Here is a 22,770-nt window from a genome sequence, read left to right on the forward strand (position 1 = left end):
GCGCGAGCAGCTATTTTGCCAACGAATGCATTTGTCACCAAAAGATACAACTTGTTTTGTAAACAAATTTGTTTTTTCACGAGCAATGGCCGAACAGCAATTTTGACATTGCTACAACGCCTTGGAGACATCAACGGAGAAGTGGTTCGATTCAAGGCTCGTTTGGTTGCCCAAGGCTTCAGCCAACAGTATGGATCGGACTACGACGAAGTGTTCGCTCCGGTAGTTCAGCAAACCACTTTCCGCACGTTGATGGCAGTCGCAGCGAAGAAGAAGATGGCCGTGAAGCAGTACGATGTCAAGACCGCATTCTTGAATGGCGATCTTGAGGAGGAGATATTCTTGCGGCAGCCAAGCGGATTCGTACAGCAAGGCAACGAGCGCAAGGTATGCCGACTGAACCGAAGCTTGTACGGGTTGAAACAAGCGGCGAGGGCATGGAACCAACGACTGCATGAAGAGTTGGAGCGGCAGCAGTTTCAACGATGTACATCCGATCCGTGTTTGTACCGGAAGCAGCGAAATGGACGATGGTGATACGTGCTCGTATACGTTGACGACTTGGTGATAGCGAGTGAAGATCCGAAAATGATTGCAGCACTTGTCTCAAGAGGTCGTTCGAGATCAGTGAGCTGGGTGATATCCGTTATTACCTGGGCATGGAAATCGAAAAGGACCATCACGGAGACTACTTCTTGAGCCAGCAGAAGTATATTCGAGAAGTCGTGGAGTCAAGCGGACTGACGGATGCCAAGATCGCCAAAACTCCGTTGGATCCAGGATACTTCAAGAGCGAGAACGAAGGGATCCCACTAGCTAGCAACACCGAATACCAGAAGCTGATTGGGGAGGTCCTGTATATAGCTGTAAACAGACGACCTGACATTTCGACTGTTGTATCTATCTTGAGCAGAAAGACAAATCATCCCACCCAAGAGGACTGGAATGAACTCAAGCGCGTGGTGCGGTATCTCAAGGGGACGATCAACTATCGGCTACGTTTGAGCAAGAAGGGTGAAACCGGAACCATCATCGGTTATTCGGATGCTGACTGGGCTGAAAATCGAGATGACCGAAAATCACACAGCGGATTCGCTTTCAAGGTTAATGGAGGAACGGTGAGCTGGGCTTGTCGTAAACAAACCTGTGTGGCCCTATCAACCGCTGAAGCAGAGTTCATCGCCCTGGCTGAGGCTGCACAAGAAGCTCTGTGGCTGAAGTTACTGCTGCAAGAGCTGAACGATGAGCAGCAAGTAGTCATCCACGAAGACACCCAAAGTTGCCTGAAGATTATGGAGAGAGAGAAGCTAACGAGGAAGATGAAACACATAGCCACGAAGTTTCATTTTACTCGAAACCTGATAGAGAAGCAAGAGATGAAGTGTGTCTACTGCCCGTCTGAAGATATGGTAGCAGACCTCATGACAAAACCATTGCAGCGCATTAGACTGGAGAAGTTAGCCAAGCTGATTGGACTGACCGTAACCGTTTAGGAGGAGTGTTGTTGTGGAAACGGAAATGGTCGTAGTAAGCTAGGATTATTTATGTCATTAGAATAATCAGCAATATACCTCATTCGTATTTGTTCATTTGTTCAACCAAGACGTGTTTTATTCAACTTAACAGGAATAACAAGTAAATGTCTAGGTTGTCTTTCAATCGTTGGATACATGTATTATGAAATTGTAAATTAGGTAAGTACGTTAAGGTCACCTACTTCTCGTGTATGCTTGAATGAATGAGTGTACATGCGAATTAGTGATAAGAGTGATTGAGAAACAACAACATGAGTTGCTAACACCGAGTAAACCGCGGGTAAACGGTTCCCAATACTGTAGAACATAAGGAAACTTAGAAAATAATTTCATTTGTAAAACTTCATGTAAACCATATGAAAAATAGCATGAATTTGATTCCGTCGCACACTTGCATACCACCGGTCATTATTCCGGATATTTTCAAAATGCAAAATATGTTCGGCGTCAGTTTGCAACTGCTCACGTAATTTGTTTACGAATTGCACTCCAATTACTGTTTGCTTTTAATTAGCTGCATTCATTAAAACTTTTCCTCCCCAATCGATAACTTACTTCATGAAATATGTTTCTATTCACGCAAAATCGAATTTATTATTCAGGGAGCATAACCATCTGTGTCCACTCCGCTACCACCCACACAACGTGGACCAGCTGATTGATGATGATCCAATGCTTCGGCTCTCCCAAACCGGTGTCACCATTAAAAATGTATCAAATTATTCTATCATAAATTCAATCATGTAATTACCATACTGTGCATGGATTGAACATGAAAAGCATGGCGGTGGTTCCGTTGATTCCGTCCACTGTGGCCACCCATTGGTGCCCATCGAACAGGAAGCCCGCCGTAATCAACATTTAATAACGGAATCAGTGCAACTCATCGGTCACCAGAGGGCAGATCGTGTGTGCGTGTGTGTGTGTGTGGTGTGTAAGTGGGTGGGTTCATTTGTTCGATCCATCGAATCCTCGCCAGAATTCACTTGACATCGGACGCCTTGATGTTCTGTGTGTGTATGTCTTCGGATGACGATGACCCGCTGCAATCAGTCCCTGTGCACAGTATCCGAACAATAGTCAATTTGGATAATTACGGTCCGTAATTGACAACCGGCTCATGTTCGCTATCTTGGTCATGACTGCACAGGCTGCAACTGGGCTGTACGGTTGCCAAATTGTAGCAATTATATGAAAAATTCATTTCAACCTATAATTTATGGGGAGAATACATGAAAGTTAACAATAAGTCTTTTACTAGCGAACTATCGATAATTTGATTGACAATTTTGATGTGCATTTTAATGAGACAACACTGTTAGCTGAATCCTCCGACAAGTAATAGTACTCAGGTGGGCTATAATTTTCAAATCAGCTGTCCGATAACATACATTTACGGTTTGTTCCTACCGGTAGAGCCTCCTGTTCCCGTCGACGTTTTGATCCCGGGATACAAGCGATGCACGATGTACTTGTCACGTGGGATCATGCATAGAACATATATGTTTTGTACTCCCACATCATTGTTTGAACTTTGTATGTGTGTATGCGCGATAATTCATGACGATTGTTAATATCATGTTTGCAAATACAGGGTCGGATCCGGTACAACGTACAAAATGCAAGACATTCGATTCATCTCTTGTGAATCTTGATAGGTAAGCAACAGAACTGAATATCGGTCACCACTCCGGCTCTCACACCCAACGCCAATACATTGATTTAAATTTATAAATAATGGAGCAGTGGGCGATATGTAAATCAATTATTCCAGCAGGAGGATAACCACCAGAACTGGGGGACAACAGCCGCCTACCGGGAAGGTGACTCGAGCGAAACGGCTGTGGATATTGTGGGGGCTCAAACACAATCCCCGTAATGCACCCGAGCGACACGGGACACAATCTGGTGACACGCTGGGCTGGGGCTCTTGTTTGATACTGGTGACCACTGATCCCGATATATATCTCCGCTTCTGGAATATTCACACGATGACGGTGGTTTATTTGATTAGTGGTGGCACCATTTTTTGCTGTTGTTGTGTTCCGTGTCTAACACAACCCCGTGTGTACCAACCGGAACCCAGTTTTGCAAATATTTACCACCAGAAATGTACAATGGTCCGGTCGATGCCTCGATTTCTTGGCCACATCCTGGTGGGCGCATTTGGCATGTGGAGGTTTTAGGGTGCAATAAATGTTTTTACGGTGGTTAGACATTTCTCCCCCTTCTCTATGGGGGACTACCATACAAATGAAGCATAAATATCTGCATAACTCGAGAACTAATCAAGCAAATGGAATCAAACTTGGCATATAGAGGTTTTAGGAGGCACGAAACGTTTCTATGGTGATTAGACACACCTACCCCTCTCTAAGGACAAGAGGACTGCCATACAAATGAAACACAAATTTCTGCATAACTCGAGAACTAATAAAGCAAATGGAGCCAAATTTGGGATGTGAGGGTTTTTAGGTACGAGTTATGTTTCTATGATTGTATGACGCCCCTCCCTTCTCTGGAATGGAGAGGGGGTTCCATAAAAATAATATACATATTCCAACCAAACATGACAATTGAAAATTTTCGGAAAACTCTGAAGCAAAATGGGAAAATTCGAAAAATTCAATTCGCATGTGTTCTACGATTACATATTGACGAGCTTTGTTAGCCCATTTGATGTTTGCGGTAACGAAATTGATCTTCGTTCGAAAGTGGAAATGGATTTTAATGTGATTAAACGCACTCTTATATCGTCTTCTATCTATATGAAAACAAGAGATCGCCGAATGTGTTAATAAGAGCAAAACTCGAGAAAGGCTGTCTCTATTCTATCATATTTTCTGTATCAAACATTTATTTCATGAACAGTTCTGCGATTGGACCCATGAACGTGCGCTTAGTAAGAAAACGTGAATGTGATAACGAAAAATAAGTTTTGGACGGGACGATGTTTGCCGGGTCAGCTAGTAAATTAATAAAATGTATAGTATAAACGTTATAATGATATGATTATAATTTTATTATTTTTATATTAGATGTCTATTATATCGAATTCCGTTAAAAAATCCTATTAAATTCGAACGAGAAAAGTTTCACCCATATCTGGGTGACGGGGCGACGAAAGTGTTAATAGAAAAAATTGTATCGTGTATCCCGAATTGTTCTCTCTAGCCCGTTGTAAGGCACAAATTTTAAAAACAGTTTCCACTCAGATTGGTATACCTTCTCATCCAAATCATCGTCACTAGCGGCATCGTAACCTCGTCGGTTCGCTTTTTCTTAGCACCATTGTATAATTCGAAGGTCTCATTTATTTCATCTGATGTGTTCTCTCTCATCGAAGTTTAGATCAATCTGTGGTGCTTTCTGCACAATCCGGTGGATTTTGGGTGCATTATAAAAAGTCTTTCCTGACGCAGTCCAACCTTATCTATGTCAGATGGAACGTGAAAGCAGGGATCCGCACGGAGACCTTTAGAATCCTCCGGAACAGTTGAATGCCAGTTGGGAAACATACCGCCCATTATTTTTGATTAGTCTCTCCGATATCACATTATTATTATAATGAAAATACTCATCATATAGTAAGTAGTTTGGAGTCAATACGATTTTATGGAGAAAAGTGTTCTTATTCGAAGTCAATAGGTGAATCAAATTCGAATAAAGACAATGTTCCCACCAGTGTTGCCACACGTACAGATTTATCTGGAAAGGTACAATTTTTTTCGTTATTTTTGGTACAGATTCTGTACGGTACAGAGTATAGATTTTCCTCAAAAAGTCCAGATCGGTACAGATTTTTTCCGCATATGAAATTTCTTATATTCGAACAAAGCAAGATTGAGGTGCATGACGACTTTTACGCCCTTTTACGACTCAAACATTAGTATTTTTTTCCAAAGAGCAACATGAAAAAGTTGTGGTCCGAATAACTTTTTCCCTGTAAAAGTGTCCATCTTCCGATGTATGAGAATTATATGTGCTATTCATATCTATTTTTTCAGAATTAAAAAAACATGTTTTCGAAAAAATTAATTTTATTTTCAAAATAATTTTTTTCAATTTTTTTTATATTTTTAAATGAAAACATAAATAATTTCCTACATTTCACTCTTTGACAAAGTTTTGTAGGCCTGATAGGTTTTTTCTGAGTATTTTTTTTTAAATTTCAAGTTTTTTTTAACTTTATTTTTCGGAAAATCTTAATTTAAAAACTATGAGATCTACAAAATGTTGGTTAATAAATGAAATGTAGGAAATTATTTAAGTTTTCATTGAAAAATATCAAACAAATTTTCGTCACGCTTGTCAATATATAATTGTAGAACACATGTGAATTGAATTTTTCGAATTTTCCCATTTTCCTTCAGGGTTTTCCGAAAATTTTCAATTGTCATGTTTGATTGGAATATGTTTGGTTGAAATAAATGTAATAGTTTTATGGAACCCCCTCTCCATTCTAGAGGAGGCAAGGGTGTCATACCATCATAGAAACATTTCTCGTATCAAAAAACTCTCAAATCCCAAATATGGCTCCATTTGCTTTATTAGTTCTCGAGTTATGCAGAAATTTATGTTTCATTTGTATGGTAGCCTCCCCTTTGAGAGAGGGGAGAGTGTCGAACCACCATAGAAACGTTTATTGATCCCTAAAAACTCTATATGCCAAGTTTGATTCCATTTGCTTGATTAGTTCTCGAATTGCTGAGCGCACCCCCATCCCCTTTTTGGCTTTTTTGTAGAAACAAAAAATAAGATGCTTCATCAACATTTAGATGTTAGGCTTGTTTCAAGCTTCAACGAGAGTTTCAACCAAAAATTTTAAATTACAATTTTTCGAAGAGTTATAACTTTTTTCCAATGATGACAACATTGTGCTTAACACGGATTTCTTTTTATGTAGTTGACACATGTCAAATTATGGACATAAGACAACACAAAATTTGCAACAGCACCAGAGATGCCAGGTTTGAAGACATGGCTTCATTTGGAAGACTTACTGTGAAAACATTTGATTTTGTGAAAACATTTTGAAGACATTATGAAATATGTGAAGGCATTTCAGTATGAGGGACTATGTGAATTTTTGAGACACGATATTTCCATTAACTATTGGCCGAAAATATCGTCAAAAGAAGCAGGACTTTTGTCCCAGTGTCTTCCGTTTGCTTTTCATTAGCAAGTTTACTTTTTTACAATCAGTTTGTTTTCTTTTGTTTTTATTAATCAACGGGGTCATGTAATCAATCTTCTCTCGGGGTCATTCACTTGCTTTTTTCAAACTTTTCCAAATAGAAAATCCACAAGCTCAGAATTAAAGTGGTGTAAGTGATTTGATCGTTTTCTCTTCATCAACATTCTCTTTAGTTAATAACTTAGTTAATTAAGTTATGACCAAATGAGAGAGTCGATGTAGAGAAATCGATGATGTCACTTACACCACTTTAATTTTGAGTCCCTCATATAAAATGAATTCAACAACGATGCGACTTTTACTTCAAATTCTGGAGAACTTTAGTTCATTTGCGCTCGAGAATTCGAATAATTGTGACATTGTATTCCTATTATTTTGGGTCAATACAAACAACCGCTTTACAAATCGAAGGTTCTCCGATTACATACCGTTTCAATAATTAGTTTTATGGACCAACCAAAACATCAAAGCTGAAATAAACAAATTGAGTTATCATAGTTTCGTTTTTGTGGAAGAACTGAGGCATACTCACTCAATCAACGGTTTATCGATATAGCACCGATTACCGAAAATACCTCCACCGAGCTACTCGTTAAAAAACTTCACTGATTGAATCTTCTACTTACCAGAAATGTGATGTAGCCTTTTTTGTAGAAACAAAAAAAAAGATGCTTCATCAACATTGAGATGTTGGGCTTGTTTCAAGCTTCAACGATGGGCTTTTGATTAGCAAGTTTCCTTTTTTTTACTATCAGTTTGTTTACTTTTGTTTTTAGTGATCGTCGGGGTCATGTAATCAATTTGGCTCGGGTTCATTTACTTGCTTTTTTCTAACTTTTCCAAGCAGAAAATCAGAATAAAAGGGATGTAAGTGATTTGATCGATTTCTCTTCATCAACACTCTGTTTAGTTAATTAGTTTAGTTTAGTAAATTTGATTGCATATTGTCTCTAGATGACATTAGTTCATTTGCGCTCGAGAATTCGAATAATTGTGACATTGTTTTCCTATTATTTTGGGTCAATACTATACAATCTTTCTAACAGCCGCTTCAAAAATCGAAGGTTTTCCGATTACATACCGTTTCAATAATTAGTTTTATGGATACGGTTTGAGTTACAACCAAAACATCAAAGCTGAGATAAACAAATTCAGTTATCATAGTTTCGTTTTTGTGGAAGAACTGAGGCATACTCACTCAATCAACGGTTTATCAAGCCAATCATTATTTCTAAACTCATAAAATTTAGGTCGCATTTGTGCAATAATTTCTCTGTTAACATTCATTGGAACAAACTTCAAAATCTCAAAATAAGTTTAATGAAATTTGGTATATAACAACACCAATTAGAATAAACAATGAATAAGCTATCAAACTTTGTTCAGAAGTAAGTTATGGATTTTAGTTTCCTTCGATATGATGGTGAAGACATTTGAAGACATTTTTTCGTACCATGTGAAGACAAAAAATCACCTGGCATCCCTGCTCTCCATACATACATACCTTAACAAGTAGTAGTGTTGAATCATAGACGCTCAAGCTTTTCAGTTCAGTTCGCTTCTAGCCTCGGAAAAGATCATTAAGGAACATCAAAACTAACTCACGGCCTTGAAAAAGGCCATTTGGGAAGGTTCATTATAATTTCTAATCCTCGATTATCATGTTATACGTAGAGACTTCAATCAATTTCGATGAATACTTTTGTGTCTCATAAATTAATTAGATTGAAATTAGGTAAGACATCTTTTCCGGACTATAAGAAACTCCGTACTGATATCCATTTTGAATAGATTCAATATTTTGATTAGACAATCTCAAGGTTTCCAATTATGCACATGACAGGTTCGGCATAAAATTAGTTAGTCTGTTATATTTTTCATCAAACTACCTGGGCATTTTTAAACATGTTAACTTTGCAAAATCATAACTTCAAAACGATAAAAACGTCTCTCTGGTTTTTTTATATGTTATGTAGAAACCCCTGAGCTTTCAAGAACAAATTTAAAAAATATAGCGTCATCTTTTTTTGACTATTACGGAAAAGAAGCTCAGATATGATATGCTGCAATCATAATCGATGTGACGAGTAACTGTAGTTCTACAAACATTTCACTCAGCGCAGTGAAATATGTCGAATAATTGAGAAACTTGGGATAGCGAAATGAAATGAAAAAATGAATGGATTATATCTATGATATAACCGCAAGGTTGACGTGGGACTACCTTAGCTGAGCAGTCATTTGTTTGTATTGATTAAATTCTTGATTGATTGAAACAGTTTCCGAATTCAATTGTATTCAATATATTTGCTTTGTGAGTAAAAAGATTGAACAAATGCCATGTGAGGGTTATGCATCCATTGTGATAGATTATGTTCTTCGTTACAAGTAAATTTAATGACAGCCCTCTTTTATGTTTGGCGTGATACCAAGGACAAAATATGTGAACGGAAGAATTATCAAATGATTGTTTCATTTTACATTTCCCTCTGAAGTTTGCATCTCTCAAGTATACGTACTTCTCGAACCGCGAATTTGCTTGAAACTTGAAGTTCATTCGCCTCCAGCGTCTGCACGATTTTCCCTGGTTCCTAAGTTTAAAAAAAGTACTCGCAGTTTGCGTTTATTTGCAAAGCCGATTTCCCCAGAAAACATAGAAAATGGAACAAAAATACCCCCGACTTGCATGAATGCCAATTTCCCACCGCTACATGGATTTGATGTCTGTGTTAGGGAAACACATTTCAGTCGGAACAAAAATACCCCCGACTTGCATGAATTCTCAATACCGATTTCCTCCAGGCACCTTGGTTTTAAAATCTCTGTTAGGGAACACATTTCGGTGGGAACAAAAGTTCCCCTACTTTCATCTGTTTGCAATGCCGATTTCTCCAACGCTGCGTGGCTTTGAAGTTTGTGTTAGGGAACATTTTTCGGCGAAAACAAAAGTTCCCCTACTTACATGTATTTGCAATGCCGATTTCCCCAAGGCTGTTTGGTTTTGATGGCTGTGTCGGGGAACCGTATATCGGGTCAACCAAAACGAGGCAGTCAAGGCGTTTAGATAACGCTTAACATTTTACATTTATTCAATTGTTTATCTGACGAAAAATAACATTTTATTAATTGCGGTAGATGCGTAGAAATATTCCCTATCAATTGATGCAAGCATCTTTCCGATCCGGTAAGGAATGTTCGAGTTATAAGCATTCGAAATTTTTAATTTTTTCCTGCATGTTCTATGTTTATGTTTTCATTTTACCCCCCATATGTTCCGGTTAGACGTAGTCCCACATCGAAAATAAATTTCCAAACAAATAACAAAGATCGTTATACAAACGAAGATACATTCTAGAAAGTAATCAATACATCTAGACGCATTTTCTGAATCTGAAAGGAAAAATAGTTGTCGTTTTCCATGATCGAAAAAAAATCTGAAACACTTCAAGAATACACAAATGGAAAGATTCCATTCCGGGGACGTGCTCAATCCGGTTTTCGTTAAGTGTTCCACCAGTATGAGTGTGTGTATTTTGCCGCAAGATTCAACACAAACCCATTTGCTTTGATTCCTGGGATCACTTAGGAAAGCAAATAACAGCCTCCCACAGACATTGTTTGTGCTGGAAATTACAACCTCCCACTCGTTGCAGGCCGGCTTCCGTGTACCGTGTTTGAATTGGCTTTCTCTGGTCCGTTGTGAAACTCGGAACATTGTGTGACCTCCACCGGGACCTAACCCTCGACGAATAAGTTTCGTTTCGTTTTGATAAATTCTCTGGAAGAGTAAATTTAACGCTGCCCACCCATTCTCCTACTGTACCATTGCTCACGCTTCTACCAGGAAAAGCTCGTTGACAACTTGTAACTCTCCTCGCCTTGACTTCGTCTTTTTCATGGGTTCAATTTGCTGACTTCCGGAAATGCGATTGTGTCAGCAGTTTCAGGCACCGGGGCAAATCACGAATCTCTCTGATGGGCTGAGCTTTCTGGAGCGCTCCCTTGTGACTGATGACGACCGGCTGTTCAATTATTAAACGTATTGTTCGAAGGAGCTGTTTCAACTTGAGTTACTTCAAATGCAACCGAATGCTGGGTTGGGTTAACCCGACCCCTTTCTGAACTCATTTGCTCACCAGAAGAGACGCTCTGCTGAATGACGACAGAGCAGTTGCTATGCTAGTTTTGCGACAAAAGAGAGACGAGTTAATGTGAATTCAACTTGAGGTTTTGTCGGTTTCCAGGTGATTATTCCACGAATTTGACAAGCGAGAGATTCAATGGTATCATCGCAAAGTTCTGACAGAATGACAACTCACTCGACGAGTCGGAGTTTATTTGCACTTTGATATCATGTTTCCTATAAAACATTTGATCTCCAACTCATCCAATCCCATTGTTGATGACAAAAAAAATAATTCATGTAGGCGTACACATGGATCGTAAATGTGGTTTCATAATTGCGAGGTTACAAAAATAATGCTATTTTCCTTCCAAAATGTGAACAAGTTTCCCTTAGGAGCCTGAGGCAAAAAGATTCTCTTTTCAGTATCAATTCACATATCTCTGCTCACTTCCTCGTAACATCACCTGCTCCATTAGGTATGCCACGCGAAAACATACCGACAGACAACAGCATCCAAATTTGGATTCATGGATTCAGGCGCGGCGCCAGATGTGTTCGTCAGAAACACCCAAAAAGACAACTCACAAAATTAAACCAAACGCGTATCAATCCCCCACGGGACACTGCAGACATCGTTTGTAGTCCGCGAAGTTGCGTTTCTCGATAAGCGAAAAATGCGTCATTTTCAATTTAGTCCTCAGCCCTCCGTATACATGTGTGGATGTGTGCATGTGACAGACGGCCCGAATTGACAACGGCGAAAAATGTGCCTACGCCAAATGTGTTCTTCCCTCTTCAGCCAATCGTTTCGTGGCATCACCCAGGATCGCCTGGAGACAGCCAGTTTGATGAGTTTGGTGCCTCAGATGCGATGCTGCCCGTCCTGACAACCGCGATGGCCAAATAGAGCTGATGAGGAGCATCCCGTCCGTAAATTCTGCCGTGTTATGTGCTCTACAGAAGTGGACAAATAGTGACGGCTAGTCGTCGTACGCGCGTTGTAGGAAAATTTGAAATTCCATGAATGAACGCACTAAAGCGTGCGCGATGTGGAACATAACGAAGAACACTTTGGAGATGATGGTTAGTGGATTTGTGGCCATAAATAGACCAGTTCAGAACACAGCACGCGAGCGGGGAGATGCTGGCCCTACGCTACCATGCTTACTGCAGACGACTCGCAGAAGATTGAGTTCAGCTGCTGAATTAGCTTTTGCGACGTTTCGCCACGTGTCGCATCTCGAAAATTAGGTCTGACAATAGTGACAATTTGTCTGTCCTTCAATTGACTAGAGGTTAGCTTCACTCAAAGGAGAATATGACGATACGGGTTGAGAACACTCCTTTGGTTGGAAAACAGTATTATTTTTATGTTACTCTCTTTAGTGTATTTTGTAATTATATTTTCAATAAATTTTCTTTGCATCTTAGGTTTGAATTATCAGGGAATAGGGTAAATGATCTTGATTTGTCCGCGTGTTTTTACGCAACTAGTAAATACAAATCGATTTTTCTTCATGAAATTCACATATAATCGATACGAGTTTAGGTTTGTTGGAAAGCCCCAAGTCTCTAGTTGCTAATACTACCATAAGTCGTTGAAACTATTCAAATTTTTATATTTTTTAACGATTTTTCTCAAAGAGAAATTATGATCATGGTTTGACCATCTCTGATCATGGTTTGTCCGGTTTTAAGAATGACCATTTTTTGAATGAAAACATTCGAATTCACAAGTAGATGGATATCATGTGCAAGATGTTTGCATCAATTGATAGGGAATATTTCTACGCATCTATCGCAATACATAAAATGTTGTTTTTCATTATATAAATAATTAAATAACTGTGAAGTGTTAAGCGTAATCTAAACGCCCTAACTGTCTCGTTTTGATTGGCCCGCTTTACGGGTTCCCCAACACAGACTTCAAAACCAAGCAGCCTTGGAGAAATCGACATTGCAAATACATGAACGTCGGGGGTATTTTTGTTCCGGTTAATATGTATTTCCCTAACACAGACTACACATCCATGGAGCGTAGGGAAATTGACATTGCAAATTCATGCAGGTCGGGGGTATTTTTGTTTCGACTGAAATGTGTTTCCCCAACACAAACATCGGAACCAAGATGTCTGAGGAAATTGGCATTGCAAATTCATACGAGTTAGGGGCATTTTTGTTCCGAATGAAACGAGTTTCCCTAACACAGACTTCCAACCAAGATGTCTTGGTTAATGGGCTTTACAAATAAATGCAAACTGCGAGTACTTTTGTAGAAGTTGAAGTTGTTGATTCATGCAAGCCGGTGGTACTTCTGCACCCGCATGTTTTTTTTTGCACTCCGAAAAGTGTTTTCCTAACACGGATTACAATAATGGGTACGAACATAACGCTTTGGCTCGGTTATTCAAGATTGCATTGAAGGAAATGCCATCATATCTTCTGCTCACTGAAATGATTGCTAAGCTTAGGTAGTCCCACGTCAACCTTGCGGTTATATTATAGATATAACCCACCCATTTTTTTGTCATAAATCGGCATTCTGGCATTTTTTATTGCTATAAAGGATATTGAATTGAATGCTTTTAACATATTGCGGACCGCTCACGGGATTTCTCGTGTTTCGCGCTCCATCTGTTACAAATGGATCACGAAATAACCCGTGTTTTCTACACTTGAAGGTTAAATCCTTGCTTTGCCGAGAATCTAACAAGGTCTACCGATGGCTCACCTTCGTCTCATTCACATCGAAGGAAACGATCTCATTCGTGGAATCCGAACAAATGAAGCGTTCAAGTTTGCCCCAAACCGTGCAGTCTTTAATATGTTAAGTACCGGTCTAGAAATTTTTCGTAAATGAAAATTTTCTTGATTTCTCTGGATGAGGATATTAATAGTCAATCCAAAACAAGGCTGGCGGTTGGACTTGTGCTTTTGTGAACCACTTCTCCATATCCATATCAACTCCATATCAACACAATTACAAACAATACTAAGCTTGAAGCCCTTCGTACATTTGTGCGCACGATGGAGCTTGACATCTTATTCCTGCAAGAGGTAGAGAACGAAAATTTGTGTCTCCCCGGCTACAACGTCGTCTGCAATGTGGACCACGCGAGAAGAGGGACGGCTATAGCACTAAAACAACACATTCAGTTCACGCATGTCGAAAAGAGTCTGGATGGTCGCCTCATCGCTCTGAGAGTGCAGAATACAACGTTGTGTAATATCTACGCACCATCGGGAACAGCATTGCGTGCTGAGAGAGAACGTTTCTTCAATGCCACAATCGCGTACTATCTCCGACACACCACCGAGCACGTGATACTCGCCGGAGATTTCAACTGTGTACTTCGGCCAAGCGATGCGACTCACTACAACACTAGTCCCGCTTTGCAAGCGACGGTACGACAACTACACCTGCATGATATATGGGTTAAATTATACCCAACAACCCCCGCGCCAACGTACATCACTCATAATGCGACTTCCAGGCTCGATCGTATATACGTCAGCAGTGGGCTTTGCGAACATTTAAGAAATGCCACGACACATGTATGTTCATTCACCGACCACAAGGCGGTAACAGCTCGGATATGTCTGCCTTCTCTAGGAAGCGCGCAAGGGCGAGGGTTTTGGTGCCTGCGTCCTGATTTGTTAACCCAAGAAAACATGGAGGAGTTTAAAAATCGATGGCAATTTTGGACTCGTCAGCGTAGAAATTTCAGCAGCTGGATGACATGGTGGATATCATGTGCAAGATTCCGAAAATTCTGTCCTTTTTTCGATGGAAATCCCGGGAAATATACAAGGAGTATCACATTATACATCAACGGTTATATACTCAACTCAGACTCGCATACGACAATTACTATGGAAATGCCGCCATGTTAACGAACATCAATCTGTTGAAGGCGCAAATGCTCGCGCATCAGAGACGTTTCGCGCAAAATTTCATGCACATCAACGATACATTAATAGACGGAGAAAGTATCTCCACATTCCAGTTGGGAGAAAGACAGAGAAAAAAAACAGTCATCACGAGCATGCGGAATGAGAGAGGAGAATTACTGAGAGATTACGATGCGATACAACACCACGTGTTTGAATATTTTAGAGAACTTTACTTAGCGACGGAGGAAAGTGATGAAGCAGCAGAAATGTTTGAGTGCGACAGAGTCGTACCCATAGATGACGAACTAAACTCCGCTTTAATAGCAGAAATAGAAACGACGGATATATATAAAGCGGTAAAAGCATCAGCGGATAGGAAATCCCCAGGAGAGGATGGTCTACCGGCTGAATTTTACAAGAGAGCCTTTGACGTAATCCATAAAGAACTAAATATGGTGATGAATGAAGCAATAACAACACAATTCCCCTCCGAGTTCACGAGCGGCACCATCGTGCTAGTTAAAAAGCGAAGAAATGACGACACCGTGCGAGCATATCGACCGATCACTCTTCTGAATGTGGATTTCAGAATCTTTAGCAAGATACTGAAGGTCCGATTAAAATACGTGCTTAGAAGCTATGGGTTGCCGAGCGAAGCACAAAAATGCTGCAACCCCGGCCGTAATATATTTCAAGCTACGCTCGCACTAAAAGATAAGATCTCAGCGCTAATCGCCGAAAAGAGAGCAGGAAAACTGATCTCATTCGACCTCGACCACGCATTCGATCGGGTCTCACATAGATTCCTCCATCGTACCATGCGATCGCTCGGCATACACCAAAACTTCATCGGACTTCTGAAGCGCATTACCGAACGATCTACGTCTCGGATAATGATAAACGGGCTTTTATCACACAGCTTTCCCATCGAAAGATCGGTGCGACAGGGCGATCCACTGTCGATGATGCTCTTCGCTCTATATCTACATCCACTTCTTACGCGAATAGAGCGGGTCTGTGGTAGTGACCTCTGTGTAGCATACGCAGATGATATCAGTGTGGTGACAACGTCCACACAAAAAATCCAAAATATCAATGAACTGTTCGATCAATTTGAAAGAGTTGCTGGTGCGAAACTGAATCGCCATAAGACGATTTCAATTAATGTTGGAGCATATGATGAGAATCGTTGTATAGTACCATGGCTTCAGACACGTGAGACGGTTAAAATACTCGGCATCGTCTTTGCGAACTCAATAAGAGAAATGGTGAAACTGAACTGGGATGCGCTAGTTTCCAAAACAGCCCAAATAATTTGGCTTCATTCGCTACGGAACCTCAATCTATGTCAGAAGATAACGCTTTTGAATAATTTTATCCTTTCCAAGATGTGGTATGTGGCATCGATAATCCCACCGTATACTGTACACATCGGTAAAATTACCGCAACAATGGGGTCGTTCGTATGGAGAGGATTTCCAGCACGAGTACCGATGCAACAGCTTGCGCGAAGTATCGAAGAAGGTGGACTGAAATTACAATTGCCAGCGCTCAAATGCAAAGCGCTGCTAATTAACCGACATCTGCGAGAGATGGATGTCATGCCGTTCTATAACTCATTTCTCACTAATACAATTCGTATCCCAGCAGATTTGCCCTGTTTAAGACAAATCCGTCAACATGTCACACTTCTCCCACCTCAGATCCAACAAAACATCTCTAATGAACTCATCCATAGATTCTTTATCGAGCAGACCGAACAGCCGAGAATAGAACGAAAACATCCGAATCACCATTGGCGTCGTATATGGCGCAACATAGCATCCAGGAAAATCTCGTCGAGACATCGCAGTGGATTATACCTACTAGTGAACGAGAAGACACAGCACAGGAAACTGATGCACACTATGCAGCGGGCAGATGGAGCCAGCTGTGTACATTGTCAGGCAGTTGAGGAGACGTTAGTGCACAAATTGAGCGAGTGCCCTCGAGTTGCAGCAGTTTGGGCAAGAATGCAGCGCAAAATGACAGAAACATTAGGGGGATGGCAACAACTATCTTGTGAGGACCTATTGAGACCATCATTGCAACATATCAATCATACAAAAAGAAATGAATTATTGAGAAACTTCGTTCAATATGCTAATTTCATTGATGAGGATAGCGGAACCATGGACATTGCTAGTTTAGAATTTTATTTAGAAGTGAACTAAATATGTAAATATTTTCGAACAAATAAACTTGACATTGAAACATAAAAAAAAAAAAAAAAAACCACTTGGCTGCCAGGGCTTCGTCGGGACCGTTTCGGCTCTGTGGCGGACATAACTGAGTATTGGCTTATTATTTGACATTGCAATTTTTTGAACTTACATTTGTGAAATGAAAGAATAAAAAACTCAGACTGATTGTGTTTTTTTTTCTGTTTGCTAAACTGATTTCAATGTTGAGAAGAAAACATATCTTTTAGACAACTCGTCTTGCCTCGTCAAACCTCTGTAGAGAAAGGAGGCGAGACCATTATCATCATCACAATATAATAAAAATACATCTTCAAATATACCTTAACCAACTAACCAAACAATCCAAATATACAATCAACATCCAACTTTATTTCCAACACCGATAAAAAATCACCACTTTCCACAGTAGGGTCCCCCCTTAATTCATGTAAAAAGACTAATAGTTACTCCGAGATGGAATGGCCAGCTACGTATACTAGCATTAATGTGTTCATCCATTCTATTTCGAATGAATTAATTTTCAAATACAAACATTTCTTGGAACACCCAAGAGAAACCTTCTTCCCCAGTTGACAGATTCTTACACGTATTGTGAACCCATATCATTTGCTCATCAGGATCACGTATTTTCGTGATTTTGTGTTATTAAATAGTCATCACCCAAGCATTGATACCGTCATGTGCAAAACTTTCAAAACAACTCTCGTACGTACCTATATATAGTACAACGCTGCGTGTGCCACTGATGTGCCTGTCTATGTGAGGTAGTGTTGAGTATGCTACTATCAAACAACGGGTAGATTATTTATTCCAAACAGCAAGCTTACTGATTTGATTTTTTTTAATATTATGGGTCATACCATCTCAATCTCAATCTTCTTTCAACAATAAAAAATTCGCTTTATAACCCAACAGTCGTAAGCCGATAGCCGAAATAATGCCAAATCGATAAATCCATAACTCTGCCTTAAAAACCATTCCAAACCAAGCAAATAATTGGGCCCATTTAATGATGCCTCCCCCGCAAACAGAGATGCGAAACTTTTTGACTGCTCTCGCCATTGAACTTTATTACGCCACGAACGAATGGCGGCGTAAATTTGTGTCTAATTACACCCACCCATAAAACGCTCTTTAACCACCGTGTTGGCTCCATCGTTTCGATTCGCGTCCTCCTCTCCGAGACGGTCTGTTCAACGAGTGCTTATGTTTATGTTTGTTTTGTGAATGTCTTTTGCAGATTGCGACGGTGTCAGGGTTACGCGGCTTTCGGTGCCACGGGCATACATCCTCGACAATTATCATCGGGAGCATCGCGAGCAAGATGAGCTTGCCGCGGCGGGAGACAGCAAAGCCATCTATCGGTACGATGTCGATGGAGATGATGAGATGGCTGCGCAGCAACGAGATCTGGACGGACGGAGGCACCACGAGCGACATCTGATTTTGGACTGCGAGTACGAGATTGATGCACACGAGAAGGGCTTTGTGCTCAAATGGTACTTCAACGGGAGACGAATCTATCAGTGGATTCCCCCCGGGCGGCCTTTTGGTTCGGGAGCCATGAAGCACCAGGTGAACAGCAGTTATACCGTCAGCGATGAGAAGATGCACAAACACCGGGCGCTGGCGCTGATAAAACCCCTTAAGAACTTTACCGGCGAGTACACGTGCGCCGTGTCCACGTTCCAGTCGGAGGACTCACGTTCTGCGGGGATGCTGATTATCGGTGAGTGCCAATAAGATTAACGCTGTTTTGAGATGTGCGTATTTCAATGGCGCCTTTTCTCTTTCCAGTGCCGGAGTCAAGCTTCATGCTGCGATATCACAGTAGCAATATAAGCAACCTGGTGATGGTTTTGTGCAGCGTTTATGGTATTTTCCCTCTGCCAACTCTTTCGCTATGGATCAACGAACATCAGCTGGAGAACGTGACCACTAATGTCCTGCTTACACAAGCCGAACTGTACGACAGTTCAATCCGTATTCAGCTAGTTCTGTACGAGAGCATTCAGCCGGATGATGTGATTAAGTGCATGCTGGTCGTCAATGGAACCGAGTATAGTAAAACCAAAAATACAGTGTTCATAGGTGGGAATCTTCCTGTCACCGAATATGTTACACCATTTTACACCATTTGTTAATTTTCTCTACAGATGTCAATAGTAAACCGATTATTGAACACAACTCTGTGCTGGATCCAGTAATTAGCGCTGTGGAAACGAACAGCGCTTCAAGCGATAGTTCCACCACTCCCAGTCCAACTACTTCTACCATGGTATACGATACGACTACGGCGATGTCTACGACGAGTAGCGAAGAAGCGAATCAACCCGTAACTAAATGGTCATCGACTGTGGTGGTTCCACCGGTGGTGGAAAGGCCCCAGCAAACGATCATCTCACGTTCGAGACCCACGTCGGGGCGGGTGTTAACCGTGCATCAGGCCGTCCCGAACGCGGACCCCGACGAGGGGCCCAATGAGGTGGAGTTCAAGGTGGAATTTCCCTTCAAAGAGAACATGCTGTACAGTAGCGGCGGGAGTGGAGGTAAGTGTAATGTGTGCCAACGTACTCCGGCTTCTGTTTCTCGTCTCGTGATTAAGTGGTTACAGTGTTTGTCAAGAAATTTCACTCAAGTCCATATCTCGTCAAACGAAAACATGTCTATTTTCTGACAATTTTTCACAGAATCTCGTTCGAACTCGAAATTCTGTTTTTAGTGATGTGTTGGATACGAAGCATATAACAAAAAGTGCAAGAATCATCGGAATAACCTTCAATCGTTGCTTCCAACTTCATTTTCAAATAAGTTAGAAAGGTCGTGCTTAATCATTTTATTTCAATTTATTTATTAGAATAAAATCATTCACAAAATATTTCTCAAAACATTTTTGGCCCTGGAAAGAGCTTAAAAAAGACGGGTGGGTAATGTCGGGGACATAACCGGAGTAACGTAGGACTATACAAAGGGGACAGCTTTTGCTAAATATATATTTCGAATATATTTTTTTTATTTTCTTCTCCTACGTGAATACCTACCTATCTACCTGAAAAATGGATTAGTTTACTGTTTACTCTTCATGAACATGTTGGGGGTTCTGAAAAGAACCTTTGGTGTTGTGTTTTTGCGTTTTTTTTTACAAACTTGATTCTTGTTTTTTTTCTGAAGGCTTTGTACTTATTAAATGTTCAACGCCGGGCATCTTTCGGCACATATCGATATATGCACATATCGTACAATCAAAATGATGGCTGTGATAGGGATTGCATAGGTGGTTATCAGCTCATTCACTATCATATATTTCACTATTGAGTACATTACCGTACCTTAAACTGTGGTTTCGGAGACGAATGAATTGTAAGATTTGTAGTCTCCGCAAACAAAGTAAATAAAAATGAAAAAGAACTGAGGTTCTGGAGACGAACTCTACGATCTTTCGAGAAATAAACAAGCCAGAAGCGTTCTGAAAAACCAACAGTAAATACAGGGACGGATTACCTTCGGATTAAAGTCCTTTAAAATAAGAACAGAGCAGCAGGAAATACATAGCTCATCATGTTGCTCCTTAGTTAATTTTCTATACAATGCAGATGTAACGTCAGTCAATTTTTAACATCAGTTATCAACCAAAGAAAGCAGTTCTTGCTACCGAGAAAATTCGTTAATGCCATCCTGCATACAATGTGTTGTAATTTGAAGCCACTTTTAATTCGGAAACCAAGCATGGGTTTGTGAAAACTGGAATGATCAATTTACTCAGGCGGCCGAAATTCTATAACCGCTATTAGGTATACTGGTGCTCCGGCACCAATCCGTTGATGCGATGTGATGTGAAATGATGCCATACAACCACACTGATTTACGTTGGACTGAGCCGACTCAGCCAAAGAAGCGAGTCCAACGAGACGAACGAATGAGCGTTAAAAGGCAGCGATGGCAAAAAAATACATTCATTACGATTCGTTCGCTCGTTGGATTCACATGCAGGCTAAAAAGGATCCATTTCAGGATCACAAAATTATCTTCAATCTGAAGAGTTTATTGTTTTGCTATCACTCGATATCCCCATCTTGTTCGGCTAAACCTTTCTGTTTAGCGATTGCGTTTGCCACTCGCCACCAGGGATGGTAAAAAATCACATTCAACGATCAATGAATAAGTATATCCCTCTAGTCGGATGTTTTTAAATCACCCCCAGCAGGCGAGGCTCTTTTATTCTTCATATGTACACAGAGAGAATACTTGGAACGGTGAGCTACCAAGATCTCAAAAAAGCAATATGAGAGCGGAATCCCCACTGCTTGCACTCTCGAAGCATTACTTCTACTACTCAAGTTTTATCGTGAGTGCAAGCCACAAACGATTAATCCCATTCCATAGAGCGGATGATGAGTTCTTGATCGGAAAGTGTAACAAGAGACGATCAACTGAAATCTTACGACACTCATCGATGGATTTTTAATTCTCTATTGCACAGACCGCAGTGAGTGGCTGACTCAGTCTCGTGTCGATTTTATTTTGCTGTCGTCTCCCGCCCGATAAACAGCAGACGGGTAATGGATACAATTGATTAATTTTATTACCAGTAGATTTGGGCGAATCTCATCCCGCCCAAAATCGTTTTTAGATTCCAATAATTCTGAACATTCACATTTCTCTCCAAATAATTTTTCCACCAGTAATTCAATTAGTGACTTCACGAAACACCTTTCGAATTCGATTGAATTTCAGACCCTTTTTGTATTTTGTAGATAAAACGGATCACATATTTGATTAATTCAATTCTGTGTGGTTACGTTCTTCGTTGCGAATAAATGTAATGAAATAGTATGGACGTATGATATTCATGTATCGTGGACTTCCGACATATGTGGCAGTAGATTTGCGATTAATCGTAAATCACATCATGCTCCCTTGTTTTCCATCCTTGCTCGCCACAGCTTTCACAGTTGGAAAATTTCTTCCCATCCAGCTTGTGACATATTGTACAGTAAATAACATTTAATGGCACGTCGCATTACCACCACTCAGTGTCGGATTGGAGGTAATTTTAACCTGTAATTGAACATTTGCGATGACAGTGGTACAGTGTCGACTTTCAATGTGGGGTCATAATTTGGACCCCGAACTCTATGTTTACAAAAATGTCCAACTAAATATGTCGCATTACATGTCCGTCCAATTAGCTAAATGTCGAACTAATTGTAAATTACTGTACTTTCAATCTGGAAACAACTTAAGAATTGGTGAAAATTGAATAATCAGGGAAGTCCCCAACTATCAATAAGCTCAGAACAACTGTCAAATCCACATACTCATCAGATCCTGGCAAACAAATTAGGAAAAAATCAAAAACAAAAAATCAAATAAAACTAATTATTATTTTGGATATTATTTTAGAATGCATTGAACTGTATTTCGTAAACTCTTTTTTGAAAGGTTTAATGGCCCTGATAATCGCCGTATTTTATGGAATGGTTCCAATTTAGAAAACTTAGTACTCGTGGTTTTGAAAAAACGCCCTCGATGCCGCCTTGTTCTGGTTTTGCCACCAAAGCAGATTGTATAAAGAACAAACTTTTTTCTTCCGCTACCTGCTGTCGTTTTGCGATTTCTTTTGCCACTCGCCACTCGCTGCAACTGCCTGTTGTTGTCTTGATCACCGAACCGAATGTGGTCTGTTCTGAATGTGGGGTTTCTTATCGTCGCGAGCAGCTTTGCCAGCTAACTCGATCACTCCGGCGGCCGAAACTATATAACGCCGGCTAGGTG

At 40.4% G+C, this 22,770-nt stretch overlaps 1 protein-coding gene across 1 annotated transcript in view; it reads left to right on the plus strand.

The window, feature by feature from the left end:
• The window catches only part of LOC129765121 (uncharacterized), a 387,394-nt gene that overhangs the window by 337,596 nt on the left and 27,028 nt on the right, over positions 1 to 22,770 (plus strand). The window contains exons 2-4 of the mRNA XM_055765006.1: positions 18,236 to 18,724; positions 18,793 to 19,086; positions 19,152 to 19,544. Coding sequence (XP_055620981.1) covers positions 18,236 to 18,724; positions 18,793 to 19,086; positions 19,152 to 19,544 — 1,176 coding nt within the window. The remainder of the gene's footprint in view (positions 1 to 18,235; positions 18,725 to 18,792; positions 19,087 to 19,151; positions 19,545 to 22,770) is intronic.

Source organism: Toxorhynchites rutilus, chromosome 2, assembly GCF_029784135.1.
Source record: "Toxorhynchites rutilus septentrionalis strain SRP chromosome 2, ASM2978413v1, whole genome shotgun sequence".
Classification (NCBI taxonomy): Eukaryota; Metazoa; Arthropoda; class Insecta; order Diptera; family Culicidae; genus Toxorhynchites; species Toxorhynchites rutilus.